Genomic DNA, 24,740 nt, shown 5'->3' on the forward strand with positions numbered 1-24,740 from the left:
GTCAGTAACGCTTCACTGGACTTTCAACCTGGAGAAATACCACAAATGACTCCAAAATATGTCGGTTTTAAGAGCTAGAGACGAGGTTTACGAGCGAATGAGGGATTGTGAAGCGGTAACTGGCGGTTTATGTGACAAAATGTGGCGTAAATATGAGGAACAAGAATAACTGCTACGATATTGGAAATGCAGATTAAAATCCCCCACGGTTATTATCACAGTCGACAACACTTAATCCTACACGCTTTATTGCCTTTGATAGTGAACAACATTTTGAAAATAGGAATGTACTGTGGCGACAAATGGTGGTAAAATGTGAGAAAATAAAATGTAGGGCTGCGACCAACAATTACTTTAGTAGTCGACTAGTCACATTATTCTTTTTTTTTGCATTTTTAACCAAATAAGAGTTGAAATATGGGGATTGACTGCTTCTAAATGGAGAATATCTATGAATAAAGTGTTTTATTGATGAAAATCTGCCATTTTTAATGATTTTTGGGACATTTTGATTTGAAAATGCTGCTGTCTGTGTTATTAAAGGTCTTTTCTTATGCGTTTTAACATTTGCAAAGTCTAGATGACAATTGTATACATAAAATAAGTTACTAGAAATAAAATTTACTTGTGATTCAATGTAAATGCATAACAACAGAGTAACTAGATGAAGTATTTGCTCACAGTTCAATCAAACGCGATGAATCCTAGTCAAGCTCGTCTCGTTTGCCTCTCGTTTCCAGCTCAAAGTGGCCGGTTCCCCCTGCAGGAGCTCCGAGGACGGCTGCGACCTGCCCGAGTTCTGCAACGGGACGGACGCCTTCTGTCCCGACGACTTTTACCTGATGGACGGGCTTCAGTGTCAGAGCGGCGCCGCATACTGCTACGAGGGACGCTGCCAGACCTACGACTACCAGTGCAGGCAGCTCTTCAGCCCAGGTCCACACCCCCTTTTCTGCTCCAGGGTGTGGCTTTGAGTTCAACGGGACGCTTCCTCGCCGCTCGGAAAGATGGTCCTTTGAAATGCGGACTTGGGCAATAAATTTTGAGTTACACACAAGAGACGGACTATGATTTGTCAGTAGGGAACTCGAGTAGCCATAAGAAGTGTCTGTGAACAGCTGACGATCCAGAGAATGTGTAGTAATCATACTGTTCACGTGCTTGTCATTGGTTCTTGTCAAATGTTGAAAAGGTCACATGATTGTCGCCTCTCGCTGTTTGAGAGTCGTGACAAAGAACAGAGCTTAAAAGTGAACATGAAAAGGGTTGTCCACACGCCCTCTGCTCCGGACACGCCCTCTGCTCTGGACACGCCCTCAAAGCTTTGTGTCTGATCCTAAAATATAACAACTGAACAGTTGGAAATGAGGCTCCTTAAAACTGTCTGCGAGTAGGCAAACATTTATTAGCATAGCCGCTAGCGTTAGCATTAGCTGCTGAAACAAACCGCTCTTCTTCTGGTTCTTATTCTCCCGCAGGCTTTTAGATAGGATTTGAAAACACCCCGTCCAAATAATTTTGTCTGCAAAAAGTACTTAAGCCTACGGCGCGCGAGCCGAATGTGGAAAGCCAAAATTATGATCACACTTCACCACTTAGGAGCGGCATATTGCGCCGTATCTTTTACTAACTAAAGCGGCGCTTTTAACGCCGTGCGCCATCTGAAGTTACGCCGTGCGCTCGTTTACCGTGTGTGTGCCGTGTGCGCCGTCCCTGCACTCAAAAATGCCCGTCCACATTTTAAAATACCCCATCCAAAATACCGAAGGACGTCCCTCTATCTAAAAGCCTGTTCTCCCGGTTCTTATTCTTCTGGTTCTTATTTCGCAGACCCGGCCATCAAAGCCGCAGACATTTGCTTCAAGACGGCGAACATTAAAGGGACAGAGTTCGGCAACTGCGGTCCAACCAACTCCGAAGGCTTCATCAAGTGCCCGATAGCGTAAGTCGCCCGCCCCGCTGGCGTCACCGACCGCGGCTTCGAGCTGCTCCAGCGGCATGGAAACGAGTCGCTTATAATATCTATATAACTCTGTTTGGCCGCAGAGACGTGATGTGCGGGAAGGTGCAGTGTACGAACGTGGACGCCAACAACCCTCCACCGGGGGGCAGCATCAGCATCCAGGAGATAAACGGGTCGAGCTGCGTGAACGCCCACTTCAACCTGGGCCCCGACGTGCTGGACCCGGGCTACAGTAACCCGGGCAGCCCCTGCGCTCCGGGAATGGTGAGAGAAACTGACAAAAGAAAATGACAAAGTACAGACAAACGATTAATACATGTGCACGAAGTTTCACACCAGCTCTGCGACTGATGGCCATTTCGCTCATTATTTAGTCCAGTGAATACCGTATTTTCCGGACTATAAGTTGCACCTTTTTTCATAGTGTGGTCGGGGTGCGACTTATACTCCAGAGCGACTTATATGTGATATTATTCGTTATTTTCACACTGACAACCACAAGAGGGCGCTCTAGGCTCTAAGCGACGCAGAAGAAGAATCTGCACTTCCTCTTCCTCTGGAGTTTGTGGAGTTGTTTAGAAGTGACACAGAGGAAGAAGAATTCAATGGATTTAGTGATTTGGGGTAAAACTGATGCTTTGCTAAACTTGTTAGCATGTTCTTTATGCTATAGTTATCTGAATAACTGTTCATATGTTACGCTAACATACCAGACACTTACCACAGTTCTGTCTGTGCCTCATGTATTTATTTATTTATTTGTCTATGGGAGTTTTTATTTATTCATAGGAGATCTTCTACTGAAAGTGTTTTTCAGACTTCCTATAAGTGATCTGTTCTTCTGTATCTGCCTCTGTATCTACCTGCGTTGCACCAATGAAATTTCCCCATGTGGGACAATAAAGGAATATCTTATCTTATCTTATCTTATGTAGCTGAAGGTGTTAGCGTTAGCATACGTCATGTAGCTGAAGGTGTTAGCGTTAGCATACGTACACCTATTCACCATTTTCTTTAATTATTTTAAACTGCATTTCAAGATGAAATGTCTGTTCTTGGTCTTGGATTTGATCAAATACATTACCTCAAAAAATGCGACTTCTACTCCAGTGCAACTTATGTTTTTTTCTTCTCTATTATGCATTTTTTGGCTGGTGCAACTCATGCTCCGGATAATGCGCTATTGTTCTGATTAACTGATAAGTTGTTTAGTCACACAGTGGAAGTATTTTCACTGGATTTGACGTAGATGAAGCTGAAGTGAAGCCGTTTTATGGACTGAAGAGTGTTTTCATCAAATACAACGACCGTTAAGGCTAAAGAAACTCCAAGTAGACCAAAGACATGCCCTCTCAACCGAGTAGTCGACGCAAAAAAACAACATATATACAGAAAAGTACTCGTAAACTCGCTCTCCTGTGGACGAGCCAGAAGGATACGTGGCAGGACTAATGGACAGTCCACGCCACGAGGAAATGAGACTCAGATTTGGCGCCAAAAATTGTCCATTACACCTTTTAACTGAGCCAAGTTGTGTTATGCTGTGTTAACATTCTGCAAATCTGTCATGGGTTCAGGCCCGGACTCATTAGGTCCGGGCCTGAACCTGAACGTGGGTTTAGGTCTGCATCCCTCATCCACACGTGTCTTCAGAGCGTGTACATGTTCAAATAAAGCTCTTGGTTAGAATCATCAGCTCTGTGTTTAAACTGTCACATCCACAATGCCACAGACGACCGGGTTCAGGTCAGAGTGCACTTTGTAACCACGCCCCCGAGCTTTAAAGGGCCCATCACACCTTTATACCATTGAATAATGTTGACTTGAGGAAGTGGCACGTGAAGTCAAACGCGTTTGTGGCGAGCGAAGAAGCCGTTTTTCGAGGGGAAGAACTAAGATGGTCAAATGTTGAGCTTTGAAACTGAAGAAAAAAGCAAGTTTGTCGGTATTAAAGGTGACGGAGTGGTTCATGGGAGGAGCCAAATGGACAAAGTTCACAAAGGTTCAAGTCAAGTTTATTTGGAGGCGGGTCCCTGTTTAATTATATTTAATTACATGTATTTAATTACATTTATTTAAGATCTTTTAATCAAACGTCATAAATCAAAGGTCCAGAGCTGCTTCAGCCAAAACAACATTAAGAATGAAACAAAAACACAGTGAAGTCTTTTAGTGTCTGAGAGTCAGATTTCTCCTTCATCTGGAACTCCTCCAGGTTTAGACTTTTTCACAAAGAGGTTTTTTGTAGTTTTTCCTGTAGAAGGAGGGGCTAAGGACAGAGGACTCTGGGACATCGTCCCTCGTCCCCACGGACATTGTTTCATCTGTTTTTCACTGTCGCCCTCAGAGGAAACTGTTGTTGTGATTTTGGTCTTGACAAAAATGAATTGAATTGAATTTATGGTCGATATATTCACTCTAATGTAGTTCTATTCAAGTCACGGCCCGCGGGCCAAATACGGCCCTCCAAATCATCTGACCTGGTTTAGTCCCGGTTTAGACCTGGTTTAGTCCTGGTTTAGGCCCGGCTTTGACCCGGTTTAATCCCAACTTACACCTGGTTTAGTCCCGTTTTAGTCCCGGTTCGGACCTGGTTTAGAGCTGGTTTAGTCCTGGTTTAGACCTGGTTTAAACCTTTAGTCTTTAATCTCATTTTGAATTCAGTCCAAACATTTTCTAATTTCTAGACATTTTTATACAAATATTTAGTTTGCTCAAAGCCGAGACTTGAACCCAAAACCCTCTCACAGGAGGTCACCATGAACAGGATTCAAATAAAGCTTCAGACATTTCAAAAGAACTGAAACAATAAAGAGAAGAACTTTGTACTTTCAGTCCAAAATGGAGTCAAAAGGTTCCACAGTTACATTTGACTGAAGTTCAGAACTTTTATTCTTGTTTTAGTCACTTTGACCTCTGAAAGTCTAAACTGCAGTGAGGACCAGAGGAGCAGAGTTTGAACCTTTAGCATTGTTACTGGGACTGAAAAATGGAAACAGTTTCTCTCTGAAGCAGCAGCTGCTGAAGGAGAAGAGAAGATCTGCAGAATCTGCATCATAAAAGGAGACCAGACCCTCACCATAGTCCACAAACACCCCGACCTTCTGAGGAGCTCGCTGCAGAGACAGAGGGACAAGAGAGTCTGAACAAGCTTTGTACTGATCTTTGTTTCTCAACACGATGCACCAGATTCCATTTTTTTTCAGATGGATCCTTCCCTTCCTGTTGATGGACTCTTTGGCCACTCCTAAAGTCCACCCTGTTTTCCCTTTGACCTGAACCTCAAAGTAAAACCTGCCTGAGGAGAAACTCTGCTTTCCCAGAACATTAACACAATAATCAAACCTCAGAGAAGATCTCAAACAGGTTCATGACACTGATGTGAAGAAGTTCACATCAGTGTCATGAACCTGTTTGAGATCTTCAGACAGAACGAGATCAGGATGAGCAGTGTCTGGATCCAGAGTGACGTCCACCACAAACTGCTTCACTCTCTTCAGTTCTAATCTTGAAGACAGTTGTTTAAAGTCTTCAGAGAGATGTTTCTCCAGCTCGGACAGAGCCCGGGCTGCACTGCCCTCACACGTCTCCGGCTCAAAGCTCACGCTGCTCCACTCCTTCAGTCCAGCAGGGGGCGTGAGTGCAGGGCAGCTCTGTAGAAAGTGGAGGGGGTCTTGAGAGCGTGAGAGCCGCTCCGCCTCAGTGCTGCTCTTCTCCAGCTCACAGATCTCCTGTTCCAGCTGCTGCACCAGCTCCTGGGCTCGTTTGTGGCTCCGGCTCTGCTTCTCCTGCAGCTCCTCTAAGAACCGGTCCTGACGCCTCTGAACAGACTGCATGAGATCAGTGAAGGCCTGCAGCCCCACAGCCCTCTCTCTGTGGACCTCTGTGTCACTGAGCTCCACACAGCGCTGGATCTCCTGGACCTTCAGCTTCCTCTGCTCCACCATGTGCTGGCTCTGAGCCTGAGTGTGCAGCAGAGAGGACCTCCTGCTCTCACACGCCTCCTCCAGAGACAACAGCTCATGGTTCTTGTGCTCTAGAAGGCCACACAGGGAACAGACACAGCTCTGGTCAGTGCCACAGAAGAGCTCCAGGGGGCGCTGGTGTGTGGGACACATCCTGTCTTCCAGGTTCTCCACAGGCTCCATCAGCTGGTGTCTTTTCAGCCCAGAGACTGTGAGATGAGGCTGGAGGTGGGTCTCACAGAACGAGGACAGACAGACCAGGCAGGACTTCAGGGCCTTCAGCTTGGGCTCAGAGCAGAGGTCACACTGGACCTCACTAAAGGTCATGTCCTTCATAGATCTGCTCTTGTTCTTGTCCAGTTTAGCCTCTGAAACCAGATCTCGCAGCAGTGTGTTGATGCTGAGCTCAGGTCTTCTGTCATAGCTCCTCTTACACAGAGGACATGTGCAGGGGCCCTCAGTGATGCAGCGTTTGCAGAAGTTGTGTCCACATGGAGTGGACACTGGCTCAGAGAACACCTCCAGACAGATGGAGCACCAGAACGTCTCCTCAGAGCTCCTTTCACTTGTGGAGGACATCTCTGAAACACAAGGTCAACATCAGTGACTCTAAAATCAGTCTTTTCCACCAGAAAAGTCAAACACCAGGAGGAAAAGAGAGAAAACTGAACCAGACCGAGTCCAGACCGAGTCCAGACCGAGTCCAGACCGAGTCCAGACCGAGTCCAGACCGAGTCCAGACCGAGTCCAGACCGAGTCCAGACCGAGTCCAGACATGTTGAACATGAACATTGTGCTTCATAAATCTGGTCTCTCTCGTGTTCTGTTCATCTTTTTCTCTCCCACATTCAAACGTCAGAAGATTCATGGACTAATCGTGACTAAACTAGTGTTTGAATCATGTTCATGTTTGTCTGGACTAAACAGACTCTAAAACACAAACCAAAAGAGCTTTTAGAACAAACACAGAGACATTCAAGTGTCCAAAAAGAAGAAACATCAAGAATAGACTTTATTCATCAATATTCTCTGTGGAGAAGCTTCAGTCACATATTTACATCTTTATCTGCTTCAAAATGTCTTTAAAGTCTCAGAGTTCAATCAAATAAAGGTTTAACAAGTCACTTCTAAAAGAATGATTTCATAAAGATTTAAAACAAGCTGTTGACTCTTGGTATTTGGAGAGAATCAAAGCATCAAATATATTGATAGATTTAAATCCTCTTTACATTCTGCTCCAGTTTCACAGTTTGACATGAAATTCTAACAAACTTTTGAACTTTCATGAGTAAAAACTGTTCCAGATCCACATTTGAAGAGAAAAAGAACAAAGACAAAATGGAGGACTTTAAGTTTGACTTTCACTTCCACAGAAATGACATTTATTGCAGTTTATTTTGATATTTGACAAACTAATGTTGAGTTGAATGAAAGAAGTGGTGACATAAAGTGCAGGATTGACAGCAGCAGCAGAAGTTTTCTCTTTAGTGGTATTAAATAAGAATAAGAGTGAGAATCACAGTGTAAGTGTGTGAAGCAGAAGAGAAATGGACCTGGAGCAGGACCAAGTACCAAACTACACCACCAATAGTAGTAGTAGTTGTAGTAGCAGTAGTAATAGCAGTAATAGTAGTGGGCCTAGTAACACTGACCTGTGCTGGAGCAGATTGTTGAGGGTTTGAAGCCGCTGAGGTGCCTTTGAGCAAACGAGTGTTTCCTGCTTCAGTCTGCGACGGCAGAGGGAGGAGTCAGGGAGGGAAGAGGGAGGAGTCAGGTAGGGCAGAGGGGCGGGGCACAGGTGAGACAGGTTTATCTGCAGACTTTGGTTCTGGCTCTGATCATGTGACGTTGACAGTTTAAATCACACTGTACAACATTGTAAACGGCTCTGGAGCAACTACAAAAAACACAGTCTGCAAAGGAAGTAACAAAGTACTTGTACTGCAGTACAAGTACTGCTACAGTGTTGACATTTTTACTAAAGATTGATTAAGATACAACAAGATGCTTGAGAAAAGTTTTTGGGGCAAAAAAGAGCCTCAAACTTTAGAAAAATTCCAAATAAAGTTTTCTCCTAAATAAAAGAACAAACTGGAGAAAAGTCAGGTGTGCTTTTATTTTGAAAGTTTCACATTCACACAAGAGAATACTGCGTTTTTTTTAGACTCATTTACATTTGTTAATAAACTCTCCTGAGCTTTTTGTACTCCACATTCTTCAGTCGTGAGCTGAAGGACAGTTTGGAGTTATTTGTGATTCTGATTTATTCACTTTAAAAGAAGAAGGATCAAAAATAAGATGTGCTACAACTTCAAAATTAGAAAAAAATAGGAAAAAATAGGAAAAAAATTGAAGAAAAGACAAAAGACAAACTCAGAAGAAAGTAGATCTGTCCTCATAAATAAATGAGTCAGTAAAAAGCATTCAGAGCGCTGTTGGTCTGGACTTGGTCTGGACTGTAGTCCTGGTCTGGTCTTTGGACTTGATCCAGATCTGGACCTGGGCTGGACCCGGTCTCTGGTCCAGGGACTCAAATCACCTCAGTTCTGGCTCCAACTGAAAGAACAACACAACATTTGACTTAAACTGAATAAAAACAAAGCAAACTAAACGTTTAAATGTTCAAATGTTGTAAATTCTTCATTCTATTTTGTCCAAACATGAAAACGCCTCAAACTGAAGCAGATTCAGGCTCGAGCTGAGCGACTTTGACAAACGACTCTTTATTTAGTCTCCGTCATGTCACTATATGTTCTTGTGTTTTTTATTTTTATTATATTTTCCATTCGGCGCGTTTCAACTCCTTAACGCTTCAACCGATTTCAACAAGTTATACCTCATTATTGCTATTACTTTTGACATTTGTACTACTTGTACTTTTTGCAGTATTTTCAAAAGTACTTTATCCCATTGTAATAAATGTGGCATTGAACACAATTCAGTTTTTCAACAAATATGAAACCCTTCCACACTTCTAAACACTTTCAACACATTCAGAATTCAACAAATTAGTACTTACACACATGTAGTACTTTTACAAATATGTAGTACTTTTACACACATGCAGTACTTTTACACACAAAAGTACTTTTTACACAAATTCAGCAATTTTACACAATTAAACTACTTTAAACCACTTCACACTTCAACAAATTAATATTTACACACATAGTACTCTTACACACATGTAGTACTCTTACACACATGTAGTACTCTTACACACATGCAGTACTCTTACACACATGTAGTACTCTTACACACATGCAGTACTCTTACACACATGTAGTACTCTTACACACATGCAGTACTTTTACACAAAAAAGTACTTTTACACAAAAAGTACTATTACACACAAGTACTTTTACACACAAGTACTTTTACACAAACGTACTTTTACACAAATTCAGCAATTTTTCACAATTAAACTACTTCAAACAACTTCACACGTCAACAAATTAGTACTTACACACATGTTTTACTATTACACACTTTTAGCAAGAATGCAGACACTCGCAATGGCTTCAGCCATTGCAAATTCTAGTTTATTATCTTCTCAGGATCAAACATAATCAGACCTTTTTTTACTCATCAGAAATATGCAAAACCTGGAAATGTTTGTGTTGAGGTTCAGGAAGCACAAAAAGTGACTCAAATCCAACACAGAAACATCATGAGTAATTCTTATATCTGTAGCAGCTTGTTTAGTGCTTTGAGTGTCATTCTGCACATCAGGAAACACCTATGGAACATGAAGCAGGATTATATTAGGCTTTAGATTTGTATGTTTTAATCCTTAAACGTCACAGACACTATCTACAAAACCAGCTCTGAACTTCACCCGTTCCTAAACCAGGTCTAAACCAGGTCTAAACCAGGTCTAAACCAGGTCTAAACCAGGTCTAAACCAGGACTAAACCAGGACTAAACCAGGACTAAACCAGGACTAAACCATGAGACAACTTCATTGTGTAATTCCCTCTGCAGCCAATAGATGGAGCCAAAGCTCAGTTTATCCCAAGGCTGTGGAAAAGTTATGGCTCGTACAGACCGCGGCGGCCGAATCGCGCCCGACGCAGAAGTTGTTGAGCGCGTGTACATTTGAAAGACAAACGCCTCGGACTCATGTCCGTAAAAAACACTCAGCAGCAGACGTGTGTCTGCACATGCTCAGTGGAGTCGAGTCGTCTGCACATGCTCAGTGGAGTCGAGTCATCCTGCACATGCTCAGTGGAGGAGTTGTGCTGTGTTACTTTTCTCGTGGTGTAAATGGAGTTTAATGTTGGACGATGGTTTTGGTTTATTAACTTTACAAAGTCCAAAAGCGGAGGTGATGGGCCCCGGGGCCCGTCTGGGACCCGCACATAATTCAGAGCTGAGCAGAGTTTAGTCAATATCATTATTTGCTCCAAGAGCTGCGTTTTAAGGATTTTTTTTTTTTTTTTGCGGGTTTGTTTTGGGTCTTTTTCCGGCTCGTCATCTCTGATTGGCTGCTGCGGCGCATCTGCTGCAGAAAGCTGAACAAAACTGAACATGTCGCGCCGGCCGCTTCGGGCGCCTCCCGCAAAGCGTCAAGAGCGTAAAAACGAAGAAATCGCGCCGCGGGAAACGCACGACGTGCTCGACGCGCGTTTACATAGACTTTGAATGTAAACTGGACGCTTCGGCCGCCGCGGTCTGTCCGAGGCTTAAGATTGTGTTTTTTGTTCTAAAACATGAAATGCTAAACTAATGTTTAAAGCCAATAAAAACAGAAATAATGCATAATATTTGTCCTTTAACACATCAAGAGCTCATAATCACGACATCATAAGCATTAGTTGAGCTCGTGTCTAATTCTGTCTCTTTCATTCACCTGCATTCACTCACATTTACTCACATTTAGTACCTCGTTCCGGATGGAGACGCTGCGTTACGGCACAAATGCTCTCAGTCATGTCAAACGCTCCCGTTTCAGACCTGCCTGGACTTTAAGTGTGTGGACGCCGCGGTTCTTCTGCCAAAGCTCGACTGCGACGCCCAAACCACCTGCAACGGACGAGGGGTGAGATCTAAGTATATACACACGCCTTTGAGCTGCTCTGGCATTGTATTACTATCTACAATATACTTTTGTGTTTATCTGTATTTATTTATTTATTTGTATTTTTTTGTATTGTATAATTTTTTTTTCATTATTATTATTGATAATTTTGATTTTACTTTTATTTATTTTATTTATTTTATCATTTATTGAGGTCTAAAACACATAATAGACAAATACAATAATAATACACATACCTTAGTTTCACAGTATACAGTACTTTTACAGTTTCACAGTATACAGTACTTTTACAGTTTCACAGTATAAAGTACTTTTACAGTTGCACAGTATAAAGTACTTTTACACAGTTTCACAGTCTACAGTGCTTTTACAGTTTCACAGTATACAGTACTTTTACAGTTTCACAGTATACAGTACTTTTACAGTTTCACAGTATACAGTACTTTTACAGTTGCACAGTATAAAGTACTTTTACAGTTTCACAGTATACAGTACTTTTACAGTTTCACAGTATACAGTACTTTTACAGTTGCACAGTATACAGTACTTTTACACAGTACAATAGACAAAGGGACACGTGGTCTTTAGCCCCGCCCTCTTTCCACAGGACATGTTTGATCAGAGTTTATGAGTGTAAGAAGAAGCTGCAGAGAAAAGACCAAAAGACAAATATTAGTACAAAGTGAGGCTTCATTTAGACATGATTTTGACAGAACTCTCATATTCCACACGTACAGGGGAAAATACTTACACATATCTGCACTGCAAAGACATGTTTCCATTGGACATACTTCCCACTGCACTGTAAAACATCATACAAGTACAAATAATAAAAGTAATTCAAGACACATAAATAAAGTACTGGGGCAGTATCTTCACGACAGATAATACTTTTTCTGCAATATTGGAATGTAGTGATCTGATCTAATCTAGAAGCAGAAGTGGTTTTAAGGTTTGAAAACACAAAAGACTTAAATAAGATGAAAGATGTTCAGGATTTTTAGAATAATTTAGGTGTAACGGAGACAGTTTCCTCAAAGTTGTGGATTCCTGCTTCTCTGTCTCTGCCCTGTCTCTGCCCTGTCTCTGCCCTGTCTCTGCCCTGTCTCTGCCCTGTCTCCGCCCTGTCTCCGCCCTGTCTCCGCCCTGTCTCTGCCCTGTCTCTGCCCTGTCTCCGCCCTGTCTCCGCCCTGTCTCTGCCCTGTCTCTGCCCTGTCTCTGCCCTGTCTCCGCCCTGTCTCCGCCCTGTCTCTGCCCTGTCTCTGCCCTGTCTCTACCCTGTCTCCGCCCAACAAGCGTTTCATCTAGTATTATTTGAAAAATGAAGACTTCCGGTTTTACATTTGGGGTTTAAATAAATAACATTTGTCGTCAAAACACACAAATGCCACACAAAGCATGACATCATCATGAACATCTCGACCTTTGTTCTGATTTTCCCGATAACAATAATTAAATGGCGTTTTTGAAATCCAAGGGAATGTGTGAAAACGGCGCCGTCTTAGTGAAGCGTTCCGTTGAAAATGCTTTGTATCGACGACGTTGACTTTTTGATCCAAATACAAACATGAACAGCACTTTTCTTTGCACATTTCTGATGGATTACAAAAATATTACCCGATTTATGACGACGAGCGAGAGAGGGGCGCTCAAAGACGTTTAATGAGGACACGAGTAAACGCTGCACTACAGTCGTAATGTCCTCGTTTGTGTCCATTTCAGGTCTGTAACAACCGGGGCCACTGCCACTGCCACGTGGGCTGGGCCCCTCCAGACTGCGCCGCTTCAGGACGAGGGGGCAGCGTCGACAGCGGACCGGCCACCATCGGTTTGTGCCCCGCGCGCCGTCGTCCAGCGTGTTTTTTTGACCTCGTAACGTTGCTCCCGCGCCGTTCCCTCGCCCGAGAACGCGTCCGGAGTCACGTTTAGGGACTAAACTAAACAAATATTCTGTTATTTTTATTGTTCTTGTCCGTCAAACATACTCTACACTATAATATTCTCCACATGTCGCCTCCAACACCATTGACTTTGGGCGTCATCTACTGGCAGCAGAGGGAATTACAGCCGTGAGATGAGAAAAAGCTAGCTTGCCCGACATGCTAATGTAAAAGTGCAGTTGTACCGATCGCGATTTGAGTCAGAAATGCTCAGAATGAATCTGGAGATGATTTATTGTTTTTCTGATGACAAGACAAATCTGTTCAACTCTGGGATTAACAAAACGAGCGTGAAACGAGCGCGAAACGACTCCAAACGCGACTCTGGTGCGTTTTTGACGAGGGAACGGTCGTTAAACGCTCAAAGAAGTCCATTTTGTTTAATATTTGTGTCTTTTTAAATCCTCGTGTTTGTGTGTGTTTGTGTGTGTTTGTGTTTTCGTGTTCGTTTGTGTGTGTTCGTTTGTGTGTGTTCGTGTTTGTTTGTTTGTGTGTTTGTTTGTTTGTTTGTTTGTTTGTGTGTGTGTTGTGTGTTGTGTGTGTTGCAGATCACTCCCTGAGAAACGGGCTCCTGATCTTCTTCCTGTTGGTGGTCCCTCTGCTGGTCGCCGCGGCGTTGCTGCTTCTCTTCGTGTTCAGACGAGACTCGCTGGACGTCTGCCTCAAGAGAAGACACAAGTCAGAGCTCTGGACGGCACAGACGCACATATTTTCTGTCTAGAAGCTTCAGCTGAAACTCTGTCTATCTTTGCAGATCTCGCAGCTCGACAAACGGCACATCTGCCGCCGCACAGAGGAGCGTCTCTCCGCCGCCGGCGCACACGACCACTCAGACCCCGGAGACCGTGGACAGGGTAAATGTATCCTCCGCTTAGCTCCGCCCTTTACGAACCGCGTCTGTGGGTTTAACACGGGTCAGTTTTATCAGCCAAACATGAAGGACGCTCAGAGGTCAGAGGTCACACTAGATCATGTTTTTAGAAGTAATCGTTTCTCAAGTATTTCAAAACTATTACTCGAGTAAGAGAAACTGGACGCAACATCTGATTTATAAATTGTTCCATTTAAAGGACACACACATTGTGCAATATTTCTATTGTTTTGGGCCTTTAAGCCCGCTCTCGAGTGCCTCAAGTGGCAGCTCATGTTTTAGAACAGAAAAAGAACAAACAAAATTACATTTGGATCTCTTATTTCCAACCCTCCAAATGGTGTAGTTCCCCCTTGCAGCCGGTAGATGGTGCCACCTCAACAGTTTAAGATGCATATTTCATACAACACACTGCGGTTTCACTTCCTGGTCTCTGCACGCAGTTGTACTGATCATGACAAGACGATAGAAAAGCACAGAGCGAGTTTGGAGACGATTTATGGAGTTAAAAACAGAAGAGAAGATGGTTATGGAGGAAACGTCAGTTATCGAGGAGCTACAGGAGGGAGAAGACTTTCTAAACAGGATTCATCAAACTAGCGCAAATGAAGCTAGATGAAGCTAAATGCTATGCCAGCTGAGTTTGTGACGAGGAACAATGTTGGAACAGGGTTAAAAAAGTCAATGTTGCATAATATGTGTCCTTTAATTGAAAGGGCAAAACATTGAGTTAGAGATTGAAACTCGAGAAGAACTAAAATTGTATCTGAAGAAGCGGTGCAAATGTCCAAATCATTTACTCTTGTCTAAAACATGAGATGCATCGTGTCTTTTGATGAATGACGTTTTTCTCTTTTCAAGCCTGGACCTCCGCCTCAGCCTGGAGGGCCTGGGTAAGAACATTTATGAACGAGGGATGTCACGATGTCACGATGTCACGATGTCACGATGTCACGATGTCACGATGTCACGGTGTCACGGTGTCACGATGTCAGGGTGTCAGGGTGTCACGATGTCAGGGTGTCACGGTGTCACGATGTCACGGTGTCAGGATGTCAGGGTGTCAGGGTGTCAGGGTGTCACGGTGTCACGATGTCAGGGTGTCACGATGTCAGGGTGTCACGATGTCAGGGTGTCACGATGTCAGGGTGTCACGATGTCAGGGTGTCACGGTGTCAGGATGTCACGGTGTCAGGATGTCAGGATGTCACGATGTCACGGTGTCACGATGTCACGGTGTCAGGGTGTCACGGTGTCACGGTGTCACGGTGTCACGATTATTGTGAGTGAAAACATGACTCACGATTAGACTGAGTGTGAAAATGTCTGACACGTTACAGTTTCTCAAGGTTTGATGAAATTCAACTGTCTGAGTGACAAAATAACCTAAATGTGACAAAAACGAACAGATTTATATTGAAACGCAGCGTTTCCCACAGGTTTATACAAGACTATTGTGGCATCGTTATTGAATTATTTTATTTAACACACTTTTTTAAAGTCGATACGTCAGTTATTGCCTCGACCGATCGAATAGAACTGATTTTTGAAGATGAAATAAAGTTATTTTTATACATTTATGATAAAGCAAAAAGCATAATATTTGAACACAAATCTATTGCTCAGCTTGTTTTAGACTTAGAAGTTCTGTAAATGTATTTTTTTTAAACCTTGAATTGAATCAAAACCACTTCATTTTGATCCTAAAATAGTCGCGCTCATTATGTTTTACTTCTATACGTGACATAAATACTCCCGATCGACCGAATACTCGTGACATCATCGACCGAATACTCGTGACATCATCGACCGAATACTCGTGACATCATCGACCGAATACTCGTGACATCATCGACCGAATACTCGTGACATCCCGAGTACACGCGTTATCGAGCACGTTCTCTCAAGTCGCCGCTCGCCGGATTCAAACGCCACGCCCTATTCCTCTCTCTCTCTCTCAGTTGGACGTACGGCGAGCTGGATTACTGGAACATCCAAGGCCAAGTCCCGGACCCGGCGCAGGTCCAGGTGATCCCGCCCGCCCCGCCCGCCCCGCCGCACCGGCAGGGTCCGGGAGTCCCCAGACCCATCCCGCCGAGACCCCCCAAAGCGGACGCGTGACCCCTGGAACCGGAGCGCACAATCGGCCCTCGCTTATCGGACTGTGCGTGGAGTTCTTATCGAAAGCGCGGCTAAAACGCTAACTTCAAACGCTTTAAAGTCTAGAACGACACATTTGACTAAAACGCACTCGACACCATCATATTTCAGATTCGACTCAACGTTTGGCCCGTTTGTCTCCAGTTTATTTGACCATTTGTTTTAATAATTGTACTTCCTGGTTGGACGTGAGCACAAATATGACACAGATAGAGGTGATTCCACAGCTGTTACCATAGCAACCAGACTGTAAACAAGAGCCAAACTCCACATAAACGACACAACAGTTCTGATCTGACACAATAACACCATAAAACACCTTTATTTAGTCCAATCAGGGTTTAAACTGTCAGAAAAGTGTCTAAATTGCACCCGAATCTCCACATTTTTGCCTCTAGAGGGTGCTATTTAACACTATTTTACTGCATTGTTCGCGCTGTCAAAATTACCCTGAGCCTCAAACTGCATAAAACACACGTGCGGCCAGTTTTCAAGTGATTTATCCGGCTTTTTACAGCTCAAGAAAATGCTCCAAAAGAATCCGACTATAAATCCTGAGCAGCAAGAATCTCGTTTACGCTCTCATAAATTGAACAGACGGCACAGTTACACATGTCTCTGCAGAAAACCAAGTGTAAACCGTGTATTTATCTGTTTAAAACTAGATTAAACTCCCAAATCTCAAATCATCTCTACAAACTTGATCCTTTCTGCCGTTGTGAATATAAATCCTTTAAAATCCCCCAAAGTCGACTTGACGATCGCACATTCGTAAAGTAAAGCTGATTCCAATGTTATTTTAAAGTAGTTTATCGTGTTTATCTGATTTAAATGTCAATGCCGTTCCTGTTTTGATTTAAAAATAGACTAAATAAGTGCAGACACATCAGTACAACCACTTAAACACGTGATAAGTGCTGCAGCCACTTCAGTAATATCAGACTAAACTATATTCTCAGGCCCAATGTTTATCATGGATGTCTTTTGTTTGTGTTTATCTCATGTTTTTGTAATAATACGATTAGATTTTAGCTGCAGAGCGTCGAATAAGTAACTTCTACTTCTTATCCAGGTTTTACTCTTATTTATGTGAAGCATTTATAAAAACAGCTTCAGGAAGAATGTGTCGCTCATGAAGTAGTTTCTCTTTTAGTTTCAAATTGTCTACAATCCTGTCTGTCACTCATATTATAGTTTTCAATCAAAAGACAAATCCAAGGAAGATGGATTTGTGCTGTTTCTACACTTTATATTTGATTGGGGGGAAATTAAATATGAATTCAATCTGCTCAGGTTTTTTTACAGAATAAACACTTGAGTTCACATGAAGGATTAAAAAATATAAATGTTGTCAAATATGACAAATATGGAAATATTGTATGTTACAAGAGTAAATATGATGGATTTTAAACAAATGGATTTTTGTGTGTGACGTTTTTGAATGAATTATAAATGAAAGAGTTTCTAACATGTTTTGTCACTGGTTTGTACTTTTGTGGTTCATCACTGCAGAGAAGTTACAATTATTCATAAATGTTCAATTTGACATATGGAATCTAAATAATGTGAAGGAAAATGTAACTTGTTGTTTTATCATTAATAACTGCGTTCACATAAACAAAGAGTTAGAAAGTTAGAGGGATTATTTCGTCGCTCTCACACAAAAGTTGCCTGCTGTCCTATCAGCAGGCTCTGCGTAAGGCCCAAACCAGATACTATTCAAATCTAATAGAAGTCAACAAAAGTAACACTAAATTCCTTTTCAGCACTGTAGCTAGGCTAACAAACTGTCACAGCGCAGTAGAGCCCTCAATCCCAGCTACACTCAGCTCTGATGATTTCCTCCTATTTTTTAACAATAAAATAAAAACAATCAGAGATAAATTAGATGAAATTACCCCCGCTATTAGCCCTGAACAAGCCCAAGCTGTAAATCTAACGTCTCATATAAATCCACCTGTAAACTTAGAAAGGTTCACAGCTGTTGATCAAGCAGAGATCACTTCAGCCATTATGTCCTCTAAAAGCTCAACTTGTGTCCTAGACCCCATTCCAAGCAGACTCCTCAAAGACATTCTTCCCCTAATTATAGACCCTATTCTTAATATAATAAATACTTCACTCGAAAGTGGCTATGTTCCACAGTCCTTCAAACATGCAGTCATTAAACCTCTTCTGAAAAAGCCTAATCTAGATCCCGACCTATTGGTAAACTACAGACCTATTTCAAATCTTCCCTTTGTCTCTAAAATCCTTGAAAAAGTTGTAGTAAAACAGCTTTGTCGCCACCTGCAGGACAATAACTTATTTGAAGTTTTCCAGTCAGGGTTCAGAGCCCACCACAGCACTGAAACTGCACTAGTAAAAGTCACAAATGATTTGTTATTAGCCGCTGACGATGGACTGGTCTCAATCCTGGTTCTGTTGGACCTCAGCGCAGCGTTTGACACCATCGACCACAACATTCTACTGCAGAGGTTAGAATGTGATGTAGGTGTTGGAGGAACAGCCCTCAGCTGGTTTAAATCCTATTTATCTGATAGGTTCCAATTTGTTAATGTAAACAAGAGCTCCTCACCAAGCTCTAAAGTAATTTACGGTGTGCCACAGGGTTCGGTACTCGGTCCAATTCTGTTTACTCTATATGCTGCCATTAGGCAACATTATCAGAAAGCATGACATTAACTTCCACTGCTATGCAGATGACACTCAGCTGTATTTATCAATGAAACCTGATCAGAGCGATCAAGTAGACAGACTTAGTGCTTGTGTGAAGGAGATAAAAACCTGGATGACACTTAACTACCTGCTTCTTAACCCTGAAAAAACCAAGGTCATTGTGCTTGGCCCTAAGCATCTACGAGACGCTCTATCTGAGCAGATAGTCACACTGGACAATGTCAGTGTAGCCTCCAGTTCTACTGTAAGAAACCTTGGAGTCTTATTTGACCAGGAGCTCTCATTTAAAGCTCATATAAATCAAGCTTGTAAAACAGCCTATTTCCATTTGCGCAACAAGAGCCAAAATCAGAAGAATTCTGCCTAAAAGTGATGCCGAAAAACTTATCCATGCATTTGTAACGACTAGATTAGACTACTGTAACTCCCTGTTTGCAGCGTGTCCTAAAAGCTCCATAAAAAGCTTTCAACTGGTTCAAAATGCAGCAGCAAGATTACTAACAGGAACAAAAAGAAGAGAGCACATTACGCCAGTGCTGAAGTCTCTTCACTGGCTCCCTGTCGAGTCTAGAATCAAATTCAAAATTCTACTCTTGACCTACAAAGCCATAAATGACATGGCCCCATCCTACCTCAAAGATGCTATAGAACCATATCATCCAAACAGAGCTCTTCGCTCTCAGAATGCCGGCCTTCTGGTGGTGCCAAGAGTCTCTAAAAGTACTGTAGGAGGTAGAGCGTTTAGCTACCAAGCTCCTGTGTTATGGAATCAGCTCCCGACCCATGTTAAATATGCTGACACAGTCTCTTCATTTAAGTCCAGGCTTAAAACGTTCCTCTTCGAAATCGCTTATGGTCAGAGTAGTTAGGAACAGAAACATAAACCCACAGCTTCAGCTACGCTGCCCTAGGAGTAACTATGCTGGGGGAAGTATGACAGCTTGAGCACTATCCTCTTCTTCTCCTGACTACTTATGCTATCAAACAATATTTATTTTTTGATTCCACTTGCAAACTGTTCACCGCCTTCTTTTCTTTCTCTCACTCCTGAGGACCTGTGGACCCAGATGCCCCTCCCCTGGTGAAGTGGTCCCTGCCCTGTGTGGACGGTCCCTCATCTGCCTGAGGAGTGGGTCCAGCTCGCCCCCGAAGGTCCCTCATCTGCCTGAAGAGTGGGTCCAGCTCGCCTCAGACGGTCCCTCTTCTGCCTGAAGAGTGGGTCCAGCTCGCCTCAGACGGTCCCTCATCTGCCTGAAGAGTGGGTCCAGCTCGCCTCCGACGGTCCCTCATCTGCCTGAAGAGTGGGTCCAGCTCGCCTCAGACGGTCCCTCATCTGCCTGAAGAGTGGGTCCAGCTCGCCTCAGTCGGTCCCTCATCTGCCTGAAGAGTGGCTCCAGCTCGACTCAGACGGTCCCTCATCTGCCTGAAGAGTGGGTCCAGCTCGCCTCAGACGGTCCCTCATCTGCCTGAAGAGTGGGTCCAGCTCGCCTCAGACGGTCCCTCATCTGCCTGAAGAGTGGGTCCAGCTCGCCTCAGACGGTCCCTCATCTGCCTGAAGAGTGGGTCCAGCTCGCCTCAGTCGGTCCCTCATCTGCCTGAAGAGTGGGTCCAGCTCGACTCAGACGGTCCCTCATCTGCCTGAAGAGTGGCTCCAGCTCCAGTCTCCCTCGTGTCCGTCTGTCCGTCTGTGAGAGTCGGATCTCTCCTTCACTGGAACTCCTCCAGGTTTCTACGCTTTTTTCCCAAAGAGGGTTTTTTTGTAGATTTTCCTGGCCGAGAAGGAGAGTCTAAGGACAGAGGACCCTGGGACATCGTCCCTCGCCACCACAGACATTGTCTGACTCCCTCGCCACCACAGACATTGTTGATTCATTTCTCCCTGTGGCCCTCAGAGGCGACTGTTGTTGTGATTTTGGGCCTTACAAAAATAAATTGATTTGATTTGATTTGATTGGATAGATTTTTAACCAAGGCTGCGACAAACAAATATGCTGATATTCTCCAGACAGAAATGTGCTAAATTATAGTTTGAATACATTTATTTAAATTACAAACTCAAGTGCAGAAATTTATTTTATTAATTTAGAATTGCTCTTTTTGCCATATTTTTAGGTGTTTATTTGATTAAAAACTGTATTTGATATTCAAACATTCAGAATATTATAAACATTTCTATATTGCTATTCTATTTATAGAAAGCGGTATAAAACCAATTAAATTAATTCCTCAAACAATTTTTCTTTTTTGGTTTTGTTTTATATTCAGCTATTATGTATTTTCTACTTTATAGTTAAATTATTGTTTTACATTTCCATTTCATGGTCCGGAAATGTAAAATAAATTTCACACTTTATTTATTTTATTTCTTCGGGCCGACAACACGTGACCGCATCTCTCTCGGCGCGTGACTCGGGGGTCTGCCTGGTGGTCCTGTGCGGCTTGCCGGCCGCGGGGAAGTCCACGCTGGCCCGGGAGCTCCGTGGACCCGCGGCGGAGCTCGGCTGGAGGTCCGCGGCGGTGAACTACGACGAGCTGATCCCGGAGGAGGCGTTCGTGTCCCGGCGTGAGCGAGAGGAGGAGCCGGGGGAGGTGCGTGGACCGTGGACGTGTCGTACTTCCACACAAAGTATTTAAGAAGTATTTAAGACACTGCATGTACAAGTGTTTAAGTATTCTGATGTCTTTAAATAAAACAGCCAAATAAAAAAGTTATTTACATTTTGGTTTATTTTTTTGACGATCAAAACATATTTAATTTTGCTTCTACAACTGTCACGATTATTCATTTTTAGTCCTTACTATTATATTGTGACCTGAATTATCACGATTAACCGAACAATTTGAGTCACAACATGAATTAAAAGGACCAAAAAATAACAATCGTGACAATTTTAGAAGCAAATTCAGAGGCGTAAAGGCAAGTTTATTTGTAGCACATTTCATACACAAGGCAATTCAAAGTGCTTCACAGCAGGAAAAATGCATTCAAATCACAAAGATATTACAGAAACAGAAATACAATAAAATTAACTAATTAAAAACAATTGAAGTCATAAAAGAGAAGAGTGCAAAGAAAAATCCTTTCAGTCATATGCACAGCTAAACAAAACTGTTTTCAGCTTAGATTTGAACATTGTTAGAGTAGAACAGATTTTAGCTGCATAAAACTGAAACGCAGATTCCCCATGTTTAGTCCTGACTCTGGCACCAGCAGGAGGCCGGTCCATGTTTAGTCCTGACTCTGGCACCAGCAGGAGGCCGGTCCATGTTTAGTCCTGACTCTGGCACCAGCAGGAGGCCGGTCCATGTTTAGTCCTGACTCTGGCACCAGCAGGAGGCCGGTCCATGTTTAGTCCTGACTCTGGCACCAGCAGGAGGCCGGTCCATGTTTAGTCCTGACTCTGGCACCAGCAGGAGGCCGGTCCATGTTTAGTCCTGACTCTTGCACCAGCAGGAGGCCGGTCCATGTTTAGTCCTGACTCTGGCACCAGCAGGAGGCCGGTCCATGTTTAGTCCTGACTCTGGCACCAGCAGGAGGCCGGTCCATGTTTAGTCCTGACTCTGGCACCAGCAGGAGGCCGGTCCATGTTTAGTCCTGACTCTGGCACCAGCAGGAGGCCGGTCCATGTTTAGTCCTGACTCTGGCTCCAGCAGGAGGCCGGTCCATGTTTAGTCCTGACTCGGGGCACCAGCAGGAGGCCGGTCCATGTTTAGTCCTGACTCTGGCACCAGCAGGAGGCCGGTCCATGTTTAGTCCTGACTCTGGCACCAGCAGGAGGCCGGTCCATGTTTAGTCCTGACTCTGGCACCAGCAGGAGGCTGGTCCATGTTTAGTCCTGACTCTGGCACCAGCAGGAGGCCGGTCCATGTTTAGTCCTGACTCTGGCACCAGCAGGAGGCCGGTCCATGTTTAGTCCTGACTCTGGCACCAGCAGGAGGTCCATGTTTAGTCCTGACTCTGGCACCAGCAGGAGGCCGGTCCATGTTTAGTCCTGACTCTTGCACCAGCAGGAGGCCGGTCCATGTTTAGTCCTGACTCTGGCACCAGCAGGAGGCCGGTCCATGTTTAGTCCTGACTCTGGGCACCAGCAGGAGGCCGGTCCATGTTTAGTCCTGACTCTGGCACCAGCAGGAGGCCGGTCCATGTTTAGTCCTGACTCTGGCACCAGCAGGAGGCCGGTCCATGTTTAATTGCATGTATTTAATTACATTATTTAATTACATTATTCCATTACATTATTCCATTACATATATTATTTAAGATCTTTTAATCAAACATCATAAATCAAAGGTCCAGAGCTGCTTCAGCCAAAACAACATTAAGAATGAAACAAAAACACAGTGAAGTCTTTTAGTGTCTGAGAGTCAGATTTCTCCTTCATCTGGAACTCCTCCAGGTTTAGACTTTTTCACAAAGAGGTTTTTTGTAGTTTTTCCTGTAGAAGGAGGGGCTAAGGACAGAGGACTCTGGGACATCGTCCCTCGTCCCCACGGACATTGTTTCATCTGTTTTTCACTGTCGCCCTCAGAGGAAACTGTGTTGTGATTTTGGGCGTTACAAAAATGAATTGAATTTATGGTCGATATATTCACTCTAATGTAGTTCTATTCAAGTCACGGCCCGTGGGCCAAATACGGCCCTCCAAATCATCTGACCTGGTTTAGTCCTGGTTTAGTCCTGGTTTAGTCCTGGTTTAGTCCTGCTTTAGTCCTGCTTTAGTCCTGGTTTAATGCCGGTTTAGACCCGGTTTAGTCCAGATTTAGTCCTGATTTAGTCCTTGTTTAGTCCTGGTTTAGTCCTGGTTTAGTCCCGGTTTACTCCTGGTTTAGTCCCGGTTTAATCCTGGTTCTGACCTGGTTTAGTCCCGGTTTAGACCCGTTTAGTCCTGGTTTAGTCCTGGTTTAGACCTGGTTTAGACCTGGTTTAGTCCCGGTTTATTCCCGGTTTAGTCCTGGTTTTGTCCCGGTTTAGACCTGGTTTAGTCCCGTTTTTTTCCCGGTTTAGTCCCGGTTTACTCCTGGTTTAGTCCCGGTTTAGTCCTGGTTTACTCCAGGTGTAGACCGGGTTTAGACCTGGTTTAGACCCGGTTTAGTCCTGGTTCGGACCTGGTTTAGACCTGGTTTAGACCTGGTTTAGTCCCGGTTTATTCCCGGTTTAGTCCTGGTTTAGTCCCGGCGTGGACCCGGTTTAGTCCCGGTTTAGTCCCGGTTTAGACCTGGTTTAGTCCCGGTTTAGTCCTGGTTTAGTCCTGGTTTACTCCTGGTGTAGACCTGGTTTAGACCTGGTTTAGACCCGGTTTAGTCCTGGTTTAGTCCCAACTAAGACCTGGTTTAGTCCCGTTTTAGTCCCGGTTCGGACCTGGTTTAGTCCTGGTTCGGACCTGGTTTAGACCTGGTTTAGACCTGGTTTAGACCTGGTTTAGTCCCGGTTTAGTCCCGGTTTAGACCTGGTTTAGTCCTGGTTTAGTCCTGCTTTAGTCCTGGTTTAATCCCGGTTTGGACCCGGTTTAGTCCCGGTTTAGTCCCGGTTTAGTCTTGGTTTAGTCCTGGTTTAGTCCTGGTTTAGACCCGGTTTAGTCCTGGTTTAGTCCTGGTTTAGCCCTGGTTTAGACCCGGTTTAGTCCTGGTTTAGACCTGGTTTAGACCTGGTTTAGTCCTGGTTTAGTCCTGGTTTAATCCCGGTTTAGACCCGGTTTAGTCCTGGTTTAGACCCGGTTTAGTCCTGGTTTAGTCCTGGTTTGGACCCGGTTTAGTCCTGGTTTATTCCTGGTTTAGACCCGGTTTAGTCCTGGTTTAGTCCTGGTTTAGACCCGGTTTAGTCCTGGTTTAGTCCTGGTTTAGTCCTGGTTTAGCCCTGGTTTAGACCCGGTTTAGTCCTGGTTTAGTCCAGGCTTAGTCCCGGTTTAGTACCGACTTAGACCCGGTTTAGTCCTGGTTTAGACCCGGTTTAGTCCTGGTTTAGTCCCGGTTTAGACCCGGTTTAGTCCTGGTTTAGTCCTGGTTTAGACCTGGTTTAGTCCTGGTTTAGTCCCGGTTTAGTCCTGGTTTAGACCCGGTTTAGTCCTGGTTTAGTCCTGGTTTAGTCCTGGTTTAGCCCTGGTTTAGACCCGGTTTAGTCCTG

The 24,740-nt window shown here is 43.9% G+C and overlaps 1 protein-coding gene and 1 pseudogene across 1 annotated transcript in view; one reads left to right on the forward strand and one right to left on the reverse strand.

Moving 5' to 3' along the window:
* Nucleotides 1-17,375, forward strand: part of adam9b (ADAM metallopeptidase domain 9b) — a 35,698-nt gene extending 18,323 nt beyond the window's left edge. The window contains exons 14-22 of the mRNA XM_072456611.1: nt 741-936; nt 1,831-1,942; nt 2,047-2,227; nt 10,883-10,969; nt 12,692-12,797; nt 13,458-13,587; nt 13,664-13,763; nt 14,642-14,673; nt 15,742-17,375. Of these exons, the coding sequence (XP_072312712.1) occupies nt 741-936; nt 1,831-1,942; nt 2,047-2,227; nt 10,883-10,969; nt 12,692-12,797; nt 13,458-13,587; nt 13,664-13,763; nt 14,642-14,673; nt 15,742-15,901 (1,104 nt within the window). The 3' untranslated portion in view covers nt 15,902-17,375. The remainder of the gene's footprint in view (nt 1-740; nt 937-1,830; nt 1,943-2,046; nt 2,228-10,882; nt 10,970-12,691; nt 12,798-13,457; nt 13,588-13,663; nt 13,764-14,641; nt 14,674-15,741) is intronic.
* LOC140368985 (E3 ubiquitin-protein ligase TRIM39-like) lies at nt 4,611-6,513 on the reverse strand (annotated as a pseudogene).
* Nucleotides 17,376-24,740: the final 7,365 nt, after the last annotated feature.

This window comes from Eucyclogobius newberryi, unplaced genomic scaffold (genome assembly GCF_026437365.1).
Source record: "Eucyclogobius newberryi isolate DKJ021-1_F unplaced genomic scaffold, fEucNew1.0.hap1 SCAF_20, whole genome shotgun sequence".
Lineage (NCBI taxonomy): Eukaryota > Metazoa > Chordata > Actinopteri > Gobiiformes > Gobiidae > Eucyclogobius > Eucyclogobius newberryi.